General features: G+C 35.4%; 1 protein-coding gene across 5 annotated transcripts in view; it reads left to right on the top strand.

Moving 5' to 3' along the window:
* The first annotated feature begins 1046 nt into the window (after positions 1 to 1046).
* The window catches only part of LOC131052783 (protein BUNDLE SHEATH DEFECTIVE 2, chloroplastic), a 155717-nt gene continuing 142351 nt past the window's right edge, over positions 1047 to 14412 (top strand). For 4 of the 5 annotated variants that reach the window (XR_009107517.2, XR_009358243.1, XM_057987408.2 and 1 more), the window contains exons 1-2: positions 1051 to 1222; positions 1302 to 1432. Coding sequence is in view for 3 of the 5 variants with exons in the window: in XM_057987408.2 (XP_057843391.1) it covers positions 1165 to 1222; positions 1302 to 1432 (189 nt within the window). In the remaining 2 variants the exon portion in view is untranslated. Of the gene's footprint in view, positions 1223 to 1301; positions 1433 to 14412 lie in introns of all 5 variants that reach the window. The other variant, XM_057987407.2, reaches the window with a different exon arrangement.

The raw sequence follows: 14412 nt of genomic DNA, 5'->3' as shown, positions 1-14412 counted from the left end.
GGTTGTGTACAAATCTAGTGAAAAAGTGTGAGATTTCTTAGTTAGATTCTATATTCATAAAATAAAAACCCAGTGGGTAAACTAAGCACATTGTGTTGTGTGTTGTGATGAAGGTACAAGGAGGTAATAAGGATCATGATGAATGATGCAAATGAGGAAGAAGGTTGGGATTTGATTCAAATCTATGAGTTAAAAATGTGATAGTTTACTTTTTTTTGGTCTTTAAGAGAATAAAAGGAAATCGATTTTAAAAATTTTCTTACAGGAAGGATAAAGGGTTGAATGAGAGAAATAGAAAGAGACAAAGGAGATCACAACAAATCCATAACTTATATTACACAATAATTTTCACAATCTTTAGATTTTAGGTTCCCATCTCAAAGACATCTCTCTCTAATCCCCTTTTTACTTTCAACTTTTTCTTTCCATACTTTCTTTGCTTTAATTTCTATATCTACACAATTTGATTAACAAAAAAACTTAAATTTTCAAACCATAAAAAAACATCATTTTATATTAGTAAATTTATTTTATATTAAATATTCTTTAATCAAGAAAACTATCTTCATTAGAATAAATCTACTTTCAAATCAAATCAACATTCTCTATATTTTTAACAACACAACTTCTCAATTTTTAGAAATTTACAAATAATATATTTCACTCTTTCTTACCTTATCACAATTTTTAACTAAGAACAAAAATATCCATATATTAACATGGAAAAATTATTTCCCATTATTATTTTTTTCAACTCATATCCTTATATAATAAATATTTATGCACCTCAAAAGAAACATGCTCCCATAACAATAAACACTTCTCAAAACTCTTTTCGAATGTGAACATTGAGTTGGTTTGAAGGTGAAAGCTTCTAATCCCATGTATCTATTTTGATGGCTAAGGTAATTATTAATAAATTTTCCCCTTTTATTCTTTGTATTCCGTAACTTTAAAATATATATCCATAATAGCTAATAGAGAAATTCTTAACCTTAAAAAAATGGCTTATAAATTAGAGCAACGATGCACAGAAGGGACGGGGGAATAATTAATTTAAAAATCAAGTTTAAAGATGGACTATAAACTAAAATATGGCTCAGAACACCTTATCTCATTTGCTGCAGAAAAACTGGAGCAAAAACATTTTTTCTAGTAGGAAAAATGTTGGCATCCTCTTGTACATTCGCTGGGAGGCCCTCTATTCTTATTTCAAATTCAGGTTGGTTGCATATTATTACACTTTTGAACTTGGAATAATATTCGAATTTTCTCAATGCCCTTTTGTATTTCTTCTGCAGCCATTCAATTGAACCAAAAACCAGGGGTTAGGCTTATCTCTGTTAAGCCTTTCTGTTTCCATAATATCATCAAGGACAAACATAGCATTTCTTTAGAGCAACCCAGAAAACGCCTCCTAGGAAAAACAAAGGTAAGCAGTTTGCATATTTGGATTACTTTAAGAATTGTACTTGTGCATTTAGTTAGTATTTAGGAATATAAACATTTATATATTTCCATTATCATCCAGAAGGCTCAATATATCGTGCAGAGGATTTTAGTTATTGACTAATGGTGAAGGATAATTGGATTAGTAATTTCCTGTTATTCAAGACACGAGTTTCTTAATTGCATGAATCGATGATGAGGGAATAATAATTTAACTGAAACACCTCTCCAAAATTATAAGTATTCGTTCTTTTCAGCTCTTGCAATGTGTTTAGTGTATCAAGTGGATAATCAGGTGGTCACTGGCTGCTCAAGTATAATTACTCTTCATTTTTGTGTTTTTTGTATAGCCAGATGTTTTATTTCATACCATAAATTGTTGGATTACTTAATATATCACTTTATTTGTTGGGTTTTCTTAAGAATTTTTTGTTTGGTAAATCTTGTGCGAGGTTATGGGCTGCCTGCAACCCATTCTGGGTGGAATTTTCTTTCACTACATTCTTAAGAAATGTAAAAATGGGCGAAATACGACAGTACATCACAGTTTGGCCACATGTTGTTAGAGTTATATGTTGCTTATTTTGGTGGGGAAATTAGAAACTGGGTCATACTCTTAGATTGTCCATCATTACTGTTACTCCAAAATCCATTGCACAAGTTTGCTTCTTATTTTGCCATCTATCAAATGCTAGATTGTTTCAGGATGCTTGATTTCAGAGCTCACATGCTAAGAAATTTAATAGGGAAGGATACACACCAGTCCCTAGAGGTCAGGGAATCCCGTTTCTCCAGGGATTGCACCTATTTACAGAAGGATTCAACTTATTTTTTCAAAACTTAAGATTCCAATTGTCTCACCTTTGTGTAGCAGCCAAGAGGGTCTGTAATATCTAATTCGATGTCAGTTCAGAGATGTATGATCTATGTGTATGTCCGCTTGCATTCAGCGGTTATATTATAGATGTAGGACTAAGAAGAAAATGTATTTAATTTGTAATCTGCTTTCCAATGCATGATGAAATGCTACTGAACATTCCTTGATGAAATTAATTTTTAATTTTTTTCAATTTACAAGTTCCTATTTCAATGCTTTATGATGTTTAGCTCAACCCTTTAATTTTACCCTTATGCACCATATACCATCAGAACTCTCCAGATTAGCTTGCTTGAGCAAAAGCAGTACTAAGAGTGTCGTGTTCATTTACAGCACAAAACTTGAATGCTTGACAAACACAATTCTTTTGGATTAAATATATCTACATTTCTGCAGATATTCCTTCCTCCAAAATAGGCCTTAAAGTTTAGTTTCATTATGTCACTGTCAAGAGGTTTTCCACTTGAAGCCAGTTTCGGGAATTTGAATGGCTGCAAGGTTCTGAGATTGAAAATTTGATGAAAGTGTTTTTAGTCTGCAAAATTCCCTTGCTGGGTGCCATTTGGTTTAGATCCCTTGACCAAGTGATGCAACCAAGGGTGGAAAGCCAACTAAATCGCGACCTTTTTCTTGCAGCAAAACCTCACATCACTCTTCAATAGGGTTAACAAGGGTACTAAAACACACAGAAAACTGAATTTGCAGACTCACACAAGATGTCTTAGCCTAGACAGAAAATGCAGCTAACTAGACACCCAATCAAGACCTTTGCAATGCTGAAATCTTGTAGTTGTTCTTGGAGACTCTTAATATCCATCTTTACTGACTTGTAGCAGACCATAATTGCCCTTTCAAAACTCAAAATTACTGATTAAAACAGAAACAAATAAGAAATCAATTGCTCTTGACTCGGTGGTTTCATAGACAAATTGTGAACACCAAACATGAAGAAAATTGCTGATTTCAGTACATTATGAGAATAAGGTTATGTCCAAGTTTCATGGGGACGATTGACAGCATCTCTGCTTACAAAACAGATTTCAAACCATCTCATCAAGTGACACATGACATAAATATAACACTTTTGGAGCATCTATGCTAATTCTAGTGACACTAAAACTGAAATTAGCTCCTGCAAAAGACAATATCTTCACCCTTGAGCTCTGAAGTTTGCAACATGACGTTGTCAAGTCTTCTTCTACCTTCAACCTGCAAGAAACAAGAAGGAAGTCAACAAACTCCCCTCCTTTTATCTAGTCTTCTAAATGTTGCACACAACTAGAAGATTCTAGTTATGAGGTTAATGTGAAATCCCAAATGCTTCTCTCTCCTCACGTGGCACCATTTTCCAAGGTGGTCAAGTATTCAAGTCAGGGAGTAACTTGTATCTCCTCCCAATGGTAACTCTTTCCCAATATGGTGCCATTCAACAAGGATTAATTGCAAAGTCAAGGGGTTAAATGTAATTTCCACTTAGTCAACATGAAGAAGACCAAGCATGCAAGGTTCTCCTTCCAAAGTAAATCCCCTCTACAGGAGTGACCTAATAAGTGTGTAATGTCCCGGATCTAAAAGTCTGGTAATATATGATTTTTCATATTTTTCTGATATTTGGCAGCAAAGCAAAAATAACAGTAGCTGGAAATTGAAAAACAAGTACTCCACTTCCTCAAACAATCTAGATCTGAATTGCATTACATCAAAATAAGGGCTGATTTACAAACTCTAGGTGCTGAAGCATACAAATCTCAGAATTAAATGTGATGAATATCAAACTTACCGAGTATTAACTGCAGAACAGATGTTGGCCACTTATGGAGGTTGCTGTGATGTATGGTCTGACCCCTGAAATGATGAATGGCTGAGTGCAGTATCCAGATCCTGCTGTAGTGCAGGGATGGATCTTTGTTGTAGATTTTACCCTCAATTTCTGATGCTGGCAGGTCTGCCATCAACTTCAGATAGTCATGAAATTTCTGATTTTGCAAAACCCTGCAACCAGACTTGAAATGCACAAACCCCAACCTGTTTCTTCTGTAATCAGCCTCACGGTAGTCTGCAGTCTTCCTGACAAACTGGTGACAGCAGTCTTGAAACCCTTGTATATTGTGGCGCTGGTAAATATCATTAGGCACAGAGCCACAGAAAACACTAGGCACAGCGATTCTGACCCGAAAACACTGCTGTATGGCTGTAAATAGTACCTCCTCAATGCTGGTGCCCAGATCCAGTAACAAAGAAATGCTGATCACTATCCAAAGATACCCTAAATCTATATGACCACTCCCTCAAATGGTACAGAACTTGCCCTGACGTACCTATAATAGGTGATGGATCAGCCCCCACGAGTGTAGAAAATTCTGGAAAATGCAGTGTTGAACCGCACTTGACAATATCAAGCCATTTGCTTGCAAATCCTTAATGCCCAAACGATGAAGTTTTGACTGAAATTGCCCAAATTCAGCTTCAATGCAACCCTTGCGTGAGGATGCCCTAGAAGGAAATGATAGTTTTCGTTCACAATTCCAACAATGAAGTCCAAGAGTGTTTTCATCCTTGGTTGTGAATTTGAACATGAATGGTTTGTGAAGAATGCCAAATGAACTCCAGATGCCAAATTTTAAGATGGAGTCAACCTTCACACTTAGGATACTAGGATTAGAACAAACCATAACATTATTGAAATAATATTAACAATTTTGGCAATGCGATTACCCAAGCTCCTAGATGGTCTTGCATCATCAAGGGGCATCTCTTCTATCATATTTGCCTAAGACTTGAACATGGCCTCATTTGTTGTGGTACACCACACCCAAAATTTGATGTTGTAATATACCCAATTTAACATTTTAACATGCAACATGTCTCATGAGGATTTGAACAGAATCATAAGAATGAAAGCCCTAATGATTTACAACGTGAAACAAATATTATGAGTGCAGCCTTAGTTCTATTCTGAGGAAGGTCTTCAATAATTATTCATTTTATCCAAGCCTCAAAGAGATTATGGAGAAACCAACTCTCCACTCCCTTTTCCATTTGTCAGTGCCTTTCGGACTCTCCAAGGCTAAATGAGGCTTTTAGGAAATCTGATGTGAGCCATCCAAATTTGGAGAAGAGAAACATTAATGGCCAAAGCTATTTTGCAATTCTCACATGCATGACATCATGAGGGGCTTTGATAGGATCTCTTGTTCAGCTGAATTTGAGTTAAAAACAAAAGTTATTCCATTTGGCCAAACTTGCTTGATACAAATTGTTTTCCACAGCTGATTCTTGCTAGGGCTTGGATTTCGAATTAGGACTCTTCAGAATTTTATATTGAGAAATTGCCCATTTATGTTGAAAATAAATAGCCAGTTCGGATTATACTTGATTAAATTTTAATGTTACCTAGCGGCAATTAAAATTTAAATACATATTGTAATAACTTAAAGTGATTACAATAATGTAACTTGTAATCATACAAGACTGGTCCTATTTGGGTGTAACATGCTAAGGCAAATGCAACATGTAACTTGTGATGACATGATAGGTCAAGACCTATTCATGTAACTTGTAAATAGAATTCGAATTTATTGTATTTTGGCGCCAAGTTCATTATAGCCGACTAAGGCAAATAAGTTACTTGTATCTCCTATATAAACAGGGCGATGTAATCCATCCTATACACCATTCATGCATTCATCCAATTCAGCGATCTGATCTGCAAGCAATTCAAGACACAATGAATTCTTCCAAGACTCAGCAAATATACATTGAAGGCCTGCCATTATACTCTGAGGTCAGTGAACTCACTATGGAGAATAGCAAATTCATTCTAGCTGAGTGAATCCAGTCAAGGGTGGCGATTACCATCAGATTAAAGGACAAGTCAAATTCTGATCAGAATGCAAGATTCAGATAAGTCAGTTTGTTCATGCCCTAAGTGGGCGAATTTGTACTTGGCTATCCCTTGACATTAATATAATCTAATCTGAATCTTGTTGTTGGGTTTTTCCTCCAAGAGGGAGGTTTTCCGAGGGTACTGCTGTGTTGTTCTTGTGTTGTTTTGTACTGTTATGTGTTGCATTTTCAGTTTCAGTTATTTACCTTCAGTCTGATTACTAAAATTAACATGGTATCAGAGCTTGGTTCGTAAATAGTTGTGAGTAGATTTGTCAATCTTTTATTGTCTTTCAGTCTAACCTACTGTTCAAAGCTTAGACTACATGGCTTCTTCTCTTAGGGCTGAAGACATGTTGGAAGGTTCTGTGAATTACACCTCTTGGAAAGTTCGTATGATGATGGCCTTGAATGATCTTGCTGAGTACGTTAGCAAGGATGCTGAAGAACCTACTGATGAAAAAGAAAAGGAAGAATGGAAGAAGAAGGACTTTCAAGCTCAAAGGTTGATCGTTGATTCTGTCAAAGACCATATTGTGTCATCTATCTCCAAGATGAAGTCCGCTAGAGAGATGTTCATCACATTGGAGAAGATGTATGAAGTCAACAACACACACTAGCCGCATTATTGCCTTGAGGAATCGACTCTCCCACATCCAATTGGAGAAAGGGGAATCTATCACTTCTTACTTCATGAGAATGACTGATTTAAAGGATCAACTTTCAGCAGTAGGGAAGGAAGTTGAAGACAGCTATCTTACCTTGACTGCCCTCAATGTTCTTCCTCAACTTGAGAACCATTCATTCAAGGAATCAGTGTGAGGATTGAGCTTCCCAAGTTTGAATGATTGAGGGGAGATTGCATCCAAGAAGAATCTAGGCTGGCTGCTAAGGGGGCAATTAGGAACTCTCATGGAGGAGATCATCACATGCTTGCTGCCTAATCCGTCAAGAAGAAAGGTGGAAATTGGTAGAAGGGCAACTTCAAGAGGAATAGAGATTTCAGACCTTTAGCAAGTCATGATTCAAGGAAGAAGCCAAAAGATCTCTCACGCATTCATTTCTTCAGATGTGACAAGTTTGGTCGCTATGCGAAGGAATATCAAAATCAGCTCAAGCAAGGAGAAGCGAATCTCAATGAAGTTGCAGAACATAAGAACAATGAAGACTTCCTCTTCATCTCTGCCTTGTCAAGCAATGTACCGACTGACTGCAACACATGGTTGATCGACAGCTGCCCATCTAGACACATCACAGGCTACCAAGAGCATCTTTCAGACTTGATAGAGAAAGAATCCAATCTTCATGTGGTAATTGGTGATGATGCTCGATATTCGGTAAGAGGTTTCGGTACTACTTCATTAAATTTAGATTCTGGTATCTCGCTACATCTCAGTGATATTTTATTTGTGCCTGGAATTAAAAGGAATCTTATCTCCATTTCTGCACTAGAAGATAAGGGTTATCAATTAGCATTTTCTGAGGGTAGAGTACTTGTGTGGCCTAAGAAATCTAGTTTTAAATCTGCTCGTGTCATTGGTAATAGATATGATAGCTTATACAAGCTTTCAACCAAACCTGTTCAAGCTCTCATTCATGAGGCTCCTAAGATCAGCGAACAATGGCACAGGAGGCTTGGTCATTTACACTTCCAAGCACTTCCCTCACTTGAGAAGATGGTCAAAGGTATGCCTAAACTTAGTCAATTTCATGATGATACTTGCAAAGGATGTGCTTTAGGTAAGAACACTAAAAGTCCATTTTATAAAAGTGAAAGTAGAGCTAAAGAAAAATCAGCACTTGTTCATTCTGATTTATGTGGACCTATGTCTGTTGCTTCACCTAGTGGCTTCCTATACTATGTTATATTCATAGATGATTTCTCTAGAAAGATTTGGATTTACTTTCTGAAAACTAAAGAATCTAATGAAGTATTAAGTAGGTTCAAAGAATTTAAGGCTCTAGTTGAAAATCTATCTGGAAAAAGAATTAAAATGTTAAGATTTGATAATCGAGGTGAATACAACTCAAGTAGCTTTCATGAATTTTGTGTAGAGACAATAATTAAGAGGGAGTTTTGTGTTCCCTACAATCCTAAGCAAAATGGGGTGGCTGAAAGGAAGAATAGATCCATTGTTGAAACAACAAAAGCTATGATTCATGATCAGGATCTACAAACCTTCTTGTGGGTTGAGGCATCTAAGATTGTAGTATATATTCAGAATAGATGCCCTCATCGAGTGTTGAAGAACATGACTCCTGAAGAAGCCTTCACCGGAGTCAAACCTGATATCAACCACCTAAGGATCTTCAGAAGCCCTGTCTATGTTCATGTACCAAAGGAAAAGATAACTAAGCTAGAGCCATCCGGAAAGAAGGGCATCCTTGTTGGATACAGTGAATCTTCCAAAGCATTCCGAGTCCACAACCCAAGACAAAGGTACATTGAGGTAAGTAGAGATGTAACTTTTGAAGAAAATATTGCTCTTAAGAAATCTAAAGGTTCCTTGGTTGATGATAAAGAACTTAATGGAAATCAAGATATGGATGTTGATACCAACCTTGAGATTCAGAGGGAGTCTATTGAGCCTTCTGATCCTTCTGAGCCTCTGGGTCCAATTGATGGACCCAGAGACATTGCAGTTAGTAAGAAGAGACCACTTTGGGTTAGGAACACCATCCAAGAAGCCGAAAAGTTTGCAACTCCCCAAGGAACATTCAGAGAAAGCAAGAGACCTCAGAAGCTCTCCAACTATGTGGAAATGATGTGCAACATTATTGAGACCGAACCATCAAATGTAGAAGAAGAAGCCATGAACCAACAAGCGTGGAAGTTAGCCATGGATGAAGAATATCAATCCATCATCAAGAATGATGTCTGGGATATTGTGCCTAGACCTAAAGGTAAGTCTGTTGTATCCTCTAAATGGTTGTTTAAAATTAAACATATTGCTGATGGAAGTATTGAGAAATATAAAGCTAGATTTGTAGCTCGTGGTTTTTCTCAAAAGGAAGGCATAGATTATGAGAAACATTTGCACCTGTTGCTAGATATACTTCTATTAGAACTATTATAGCTATTGCTGCAACTAAGGTTTGGAAGTTACATCAGATGGATGTAAAGATTGCTTTCCTTAATGGTGTCATTGAGAAAGAAGTCTATATTAAGCAACCAGAAGGACATGAGATTCATAATAAAGAATCTCATGTGTGCAGATTGAAGAAAGCTCTTTATGGCCTCAAGCAGGCTCCTCAAGCTTGGTATGAAAGAATTGATAAGTATTTGGTTAGTTTAGGATTTTGTAAGAATGATGTTGATTCTAACCTTTACTTTAAAGTATTTGATGGTAAAATGCTAATTCTGGTTTTGTATGTGGATGATTTATTTCTAACCGGTGAAGATAGTCTCATCATTAGATGTAAGAAAGAATTAGCTACAAAATTTGAAATGAAGGATCTAGGCCTAATGCTCTACTTTCTAAGTTTAGAAGTATGGCGAAGATCTAATGAAATCATCCTTAGTCAAGGAAAATATACTATTGATATATTGAAAAGGTTTGGAATGATGGACTGCAAACCTATGTTGACTCTTATGGAAACTAACTTGAAGAAATTAAGTTTATCTGCAACTAACTCTGATTTTGCAGATCTATCAGATTACTGACAGCTGATTGGATCCTTGATGTATCTAGTTAACATTAGACCGGATATTTGTTTTGCAGTGAGTGCCCTCAGCCAGTTCATGAACAAACCGAAGCATGTTCATCTTGTTGCAGCCAAGCACATTCTGAGATATTTGCGAGGCACAGTTGGCTACAGGTTGAAGTATCCAATCAACATTGTCATCACCTTGGAAGGCTACTTTGATTCTGATTGGGCATGAAGTGTAACCAATAGGAAGAGCACTTCAGGAATTTGTTTCAGTTTGGGTTCTGCTGTTATCTCGTGGGCCAGCAGGAAACAGACCTTAGTTGCATTAAGTACTACAGAAGATGAGTACATTGCGTCAAGAGAAGCAGTGTGGCTTCGCAAGCTTCTTGTTGGGTTGTTCGGACAACCTTGGGAACCCACTGTCATTCATTGTGACAATCAGAGTTGTATTAAGATGTCTGCTAATCCCATGTTTCATGACAGGTCAAAACATGTGGAAACTCATTATCACTCTATTCGTGATATGGTACAGAGAGGTGCCATTCAACTGAAATATGTCAGCACTGATGAGCAAATTGTAGATGTTCTCACCAAGCCTCTAGCTCGTGTGAAGTTTGAATACTTCAGAGAGAGACTTGGAGTTGTTGAGAACACAACTTTGGCTGAGAGGGAGTCTTAGTCCCAGTGATGCACTAAATTGTATCTTCCACCCTTTTCGGGCAATGCAAGGTAGAGTCACCCTCTGTGGGCAATGCAAGGTGACATTGGATCCTTCTCAGGGAGAAGGTTGAGGTGAAAGACCTCCTCCACCCTCTGCGGGCAATGCAAGGTGGATCCATCCTCTATGGGCAATGCAAGATGGATATAATGAAAAGATCCATGATGTGTTATTACAATATGATAATCCTACCTAGCTAAGAGGGAGTGTTGAAAATAAATAGCCAGTTCGGATTATACTTGATTAAATTTTAATGTTTCCTAGTGGCAATTAAAATTTAAATACATATTGTAATAACTTAAAGCGATTACAATAATGTAACTTGTAATCATATGAGACTGGTCCTATTTGGGTGTAATGTGCTAAGGCAAATGCAACATGTAACTTGTGATGACATGATAGGTCAAGACCTATTCATGTAACTTGTAAATAGAATTCGAATTTATTGTATTTTGGCGCCAAGTTCATTATAGCCGACTAAGGCAAATAAGTTACTTGTATCTCCTATATAAACAGGGCGATGTAATCCATCCTATACACCATTCATGCATTCATCCAATTCAGCGATCTGATCTGCAAGCAATTCAAGACACAATGAATTCTTCCAAGACTCAGCAAATATACATTGAAGGCCTGCCATTATACTCTGAGGTCAGTGAACTCACTACGGAGAATAGCGAATTCATTCTAGCTGAGTGAATCCAGTCAAGGGTGGCGATTATCATCAGATTGAGGGACAAGTCAAATTCTGATCAGAATTCAAGATTCAGATAAGTCAGTTTGTTCATGCCCTAAGTGGGCGAATTTGTACTTGGCTATCCCTTGACATTAATATAATCTGATCTGAATCTTGTTGCTGAGTTTTCCTCCAAGAGGGAGGTTTCCCCAGGGTACTGCTGTGTTGTTCTTGTGTTGTTTTGTACTGTTATGTGTTGCATTTTCAGTTTCAGTTATTTACCTTCAGTCTGATTACTAAAATTAACAATTTAAAGGTTCCAAATTAATGTATCTTGCTCTTTTCTGATGCAAATCTTAAAGGGTTTCACTAATTTTTGTAGAGCAGCAAATATGTTCCTGAACTTTCCTGTTTCTTTAGATCCTATAAGATTCCAATTTCATTAATAAAAGAGAATATCCATCCCAAGAATCTTTATTTTTGCTATTGTAAGACTTTGAAGAGGAACTTTTAGAGCTTCAATACCTTCCATACTTGATAGTAGGTACCATGGGGTTGGATCATCTGATTAGTGTGTTTTGGCTCCATCTGCTATAACTTAAATAAAGTATGTGATGAGACTTCTGAAAAAACATAAAAAATGTAAAACCTCTCATTCTTGATGTTTTTGGAGTATTGAAAATAGGAAGGATCCTCTCAAGATCCATTGATGTAAAACCTCTCATTGTAGATGTTTTTGGAGTATTGAAAATAGGAAGGATCCTCTCAAGATCCACTAAGTTCAAGTACCTAAATTTTATGGTTATAGTCCAGCTGTTGTCTGTTTTTTTTAAACATTCTTCACATCAGTTTTCTTTTCTAAGGTCTTATTGGTTGTAATTGTCCTCTCTAGATATGTACTTCCCAATAGCTTGGGTGAGAGGACCTTTTTTGGTTTCTTCGGGCCCTTGCCATAAAAACTTACTTTGTATATTGTCAATTGTTTTGTAAATGCTTGCATGGATTTCCAAACTAAAAATGATTTAGATTGGAATGGATCAAAGGATGTCTTTCAAGATTTGGAGATTAATCCCCAAGATATCTATCTTCCTTCTGTCCTACATGATGGGTTTTCTTATCTTCTAAGAGGCCATTCCTAAACTGGAGTGATGGTTTTCCTGTGTGTTGTCCTCTCTAGATATGTACTTCCCAATAGCTTGGGTGAGAGGACCTTTTTTGGTTTCTTCGGGCCCTTGCCATAAAAACTTACTTTGTATATTGTCAATTGTTTTGTAAATGCTCACATGGATTTCCAAACTAAAAAAGATTTAGATTGGAATGGATCGAAGGATGTCTTTCAAGATTTGGAGATGATCCCCAAGATATCTATCTTCCTTCTGTCCTACATGATGGGTTTTCTTATCTTCTAAGAGGCCATTCCTAAATTGGAGTGATGGTTTTCCTGTGTGTTGATCCCAAGAGATTTTCTTGAGAAGGAAGACATGCTAAAATCCAAGGTATTTCTAATTTTAACTTACCTATTTATCTTCACATTAAAGATGAAAATGTTTGATTTTTCTTTGTAAATTGAAAATTTTGAGAGGCATAGCCAAGATCTTGGAGTCAAGGCCAAAAATGAAGTCAAGTTTAGACCTTTGATGACATTATCAGATTTAAGGGCATGAAGGATCCTCCTTGAAGTCTTGATCAAGAATGCTACAATTGGAGTGATGATGCAACTCTTAATATGCATGCATGATTCGTTGAGGAATCCAAATCTTCTAAGGATTAAGGCATAGTAAATTATAGTTAACATGGTCTTATGCCTTACAAAAATTCAACTAGATAGGCCCTTCCCCCTAAAAAACAATTTATAGCCTTTTCCCCACTTATGCTTGTGTACTTTTACATGTGCGATAACTCTTTTTCTTATAAAAAATACACCTAATAATCTAAAATTCAAATTGTAACGAAAGGTTGGGCCCTAAAAACTAAGAAAAACAAAATTTAAAATAAGGTTCTAGTGGATCCATGTAATTGGTTCTTTTGAACTCAAAAGTTGCTTAGTAAATAGAGGCAAAATTTATTATCTTTAAGCTAAGTTGTTAGTTTGGGAACAAGTTTGCTAATATGGCAATTTTTTCCCTCAAGTTTGATATGGCTGCATTTGGTCATACGATATGTATTAAATATTAGAAATATATAAAAATATTCTTAATAACTATATAAATATATCAAAATTAGAATACCTATCTTTAGAAAAATCTATGTAAAGGGCCCTGAGAGATATCATTCTCAAGGTGCCTATTCCATTTAAGTCACAAATCCAATCAAAAGCATGCGCCTTGACAATGATATATCTTGATGTCTTTTACATAGATTTTTCTAAAGATAGTTAGTGCTAGTATAGACATCTTAAATATATCCATCTAAAAGATGCTAAGAGATGTCAATTTTGAGGTGTCTATATTGATATAGCTTGACATTTTTTAGTTGGATATATTAAAGATATATATGCTGGTTTAAAATAAACATAATTTTATATCTTACTTCATCATTTTAAGTTGTTATGAATTATACTATATTGAAATTTATTTATTTGCTGGCTTTTCTTTAATAATTATTTTTCTTTAGAATATTTATATGAATACTATTTTTTAATATATGTTTAAACTATTAAGTATGTATGTACACACAAATAGGTAGACAATAGTTAAGAAAAGGTATACAAACATTATTCATTTTAACTTTTATTTAAGAGCTATCTTATTTTATACATTATTTACTTTATATTTTAGTTTTTCATTTTTCAATAACAATGCAATAAATCATTAAAACTATGAACTTTAAAAAAAGACCTTTTATATGAAAATCATTTTTAATATCTATCTAAACTAATAAATATTTACATTATATACTTTGAAGATATATTTGTTTCACTTGCCAATTGTTTCTACTATAATAAAGCATCACTAAACATATGCTTATTATTAAATATTATCATAGATAGCTTAAAATTTTTTATCTAAAAATTGTCAAGAGATATCAGTTTAGGTTTATTTGAGTTACTTAAAAGTAATTTTATTTCACTTTAAAACTATTTTAAAATATTTATTACATTTACATTATTTTTATTGAAGAGCTGTTGTAATTTACTTAAGACTTATTTAGTTGAAT

Source organism: Cryptomeria japonica, chromosome 6 (assembly GCF_030272615.1).
Source record: "Cryptomeria japonica chromosome 6, Sugi_1.0, whole genome shotgun sequence".
Lineage (NCBI taxonomy): Eukaryota > Viridiplantae > Streptophyta > Pinopsida > Cupressales > Cupressaceae > Cryptomeria > Cryptomeria japonica.
This window is presented reverse-complemented; position numbering and strand designations above follow the sequence as displayed.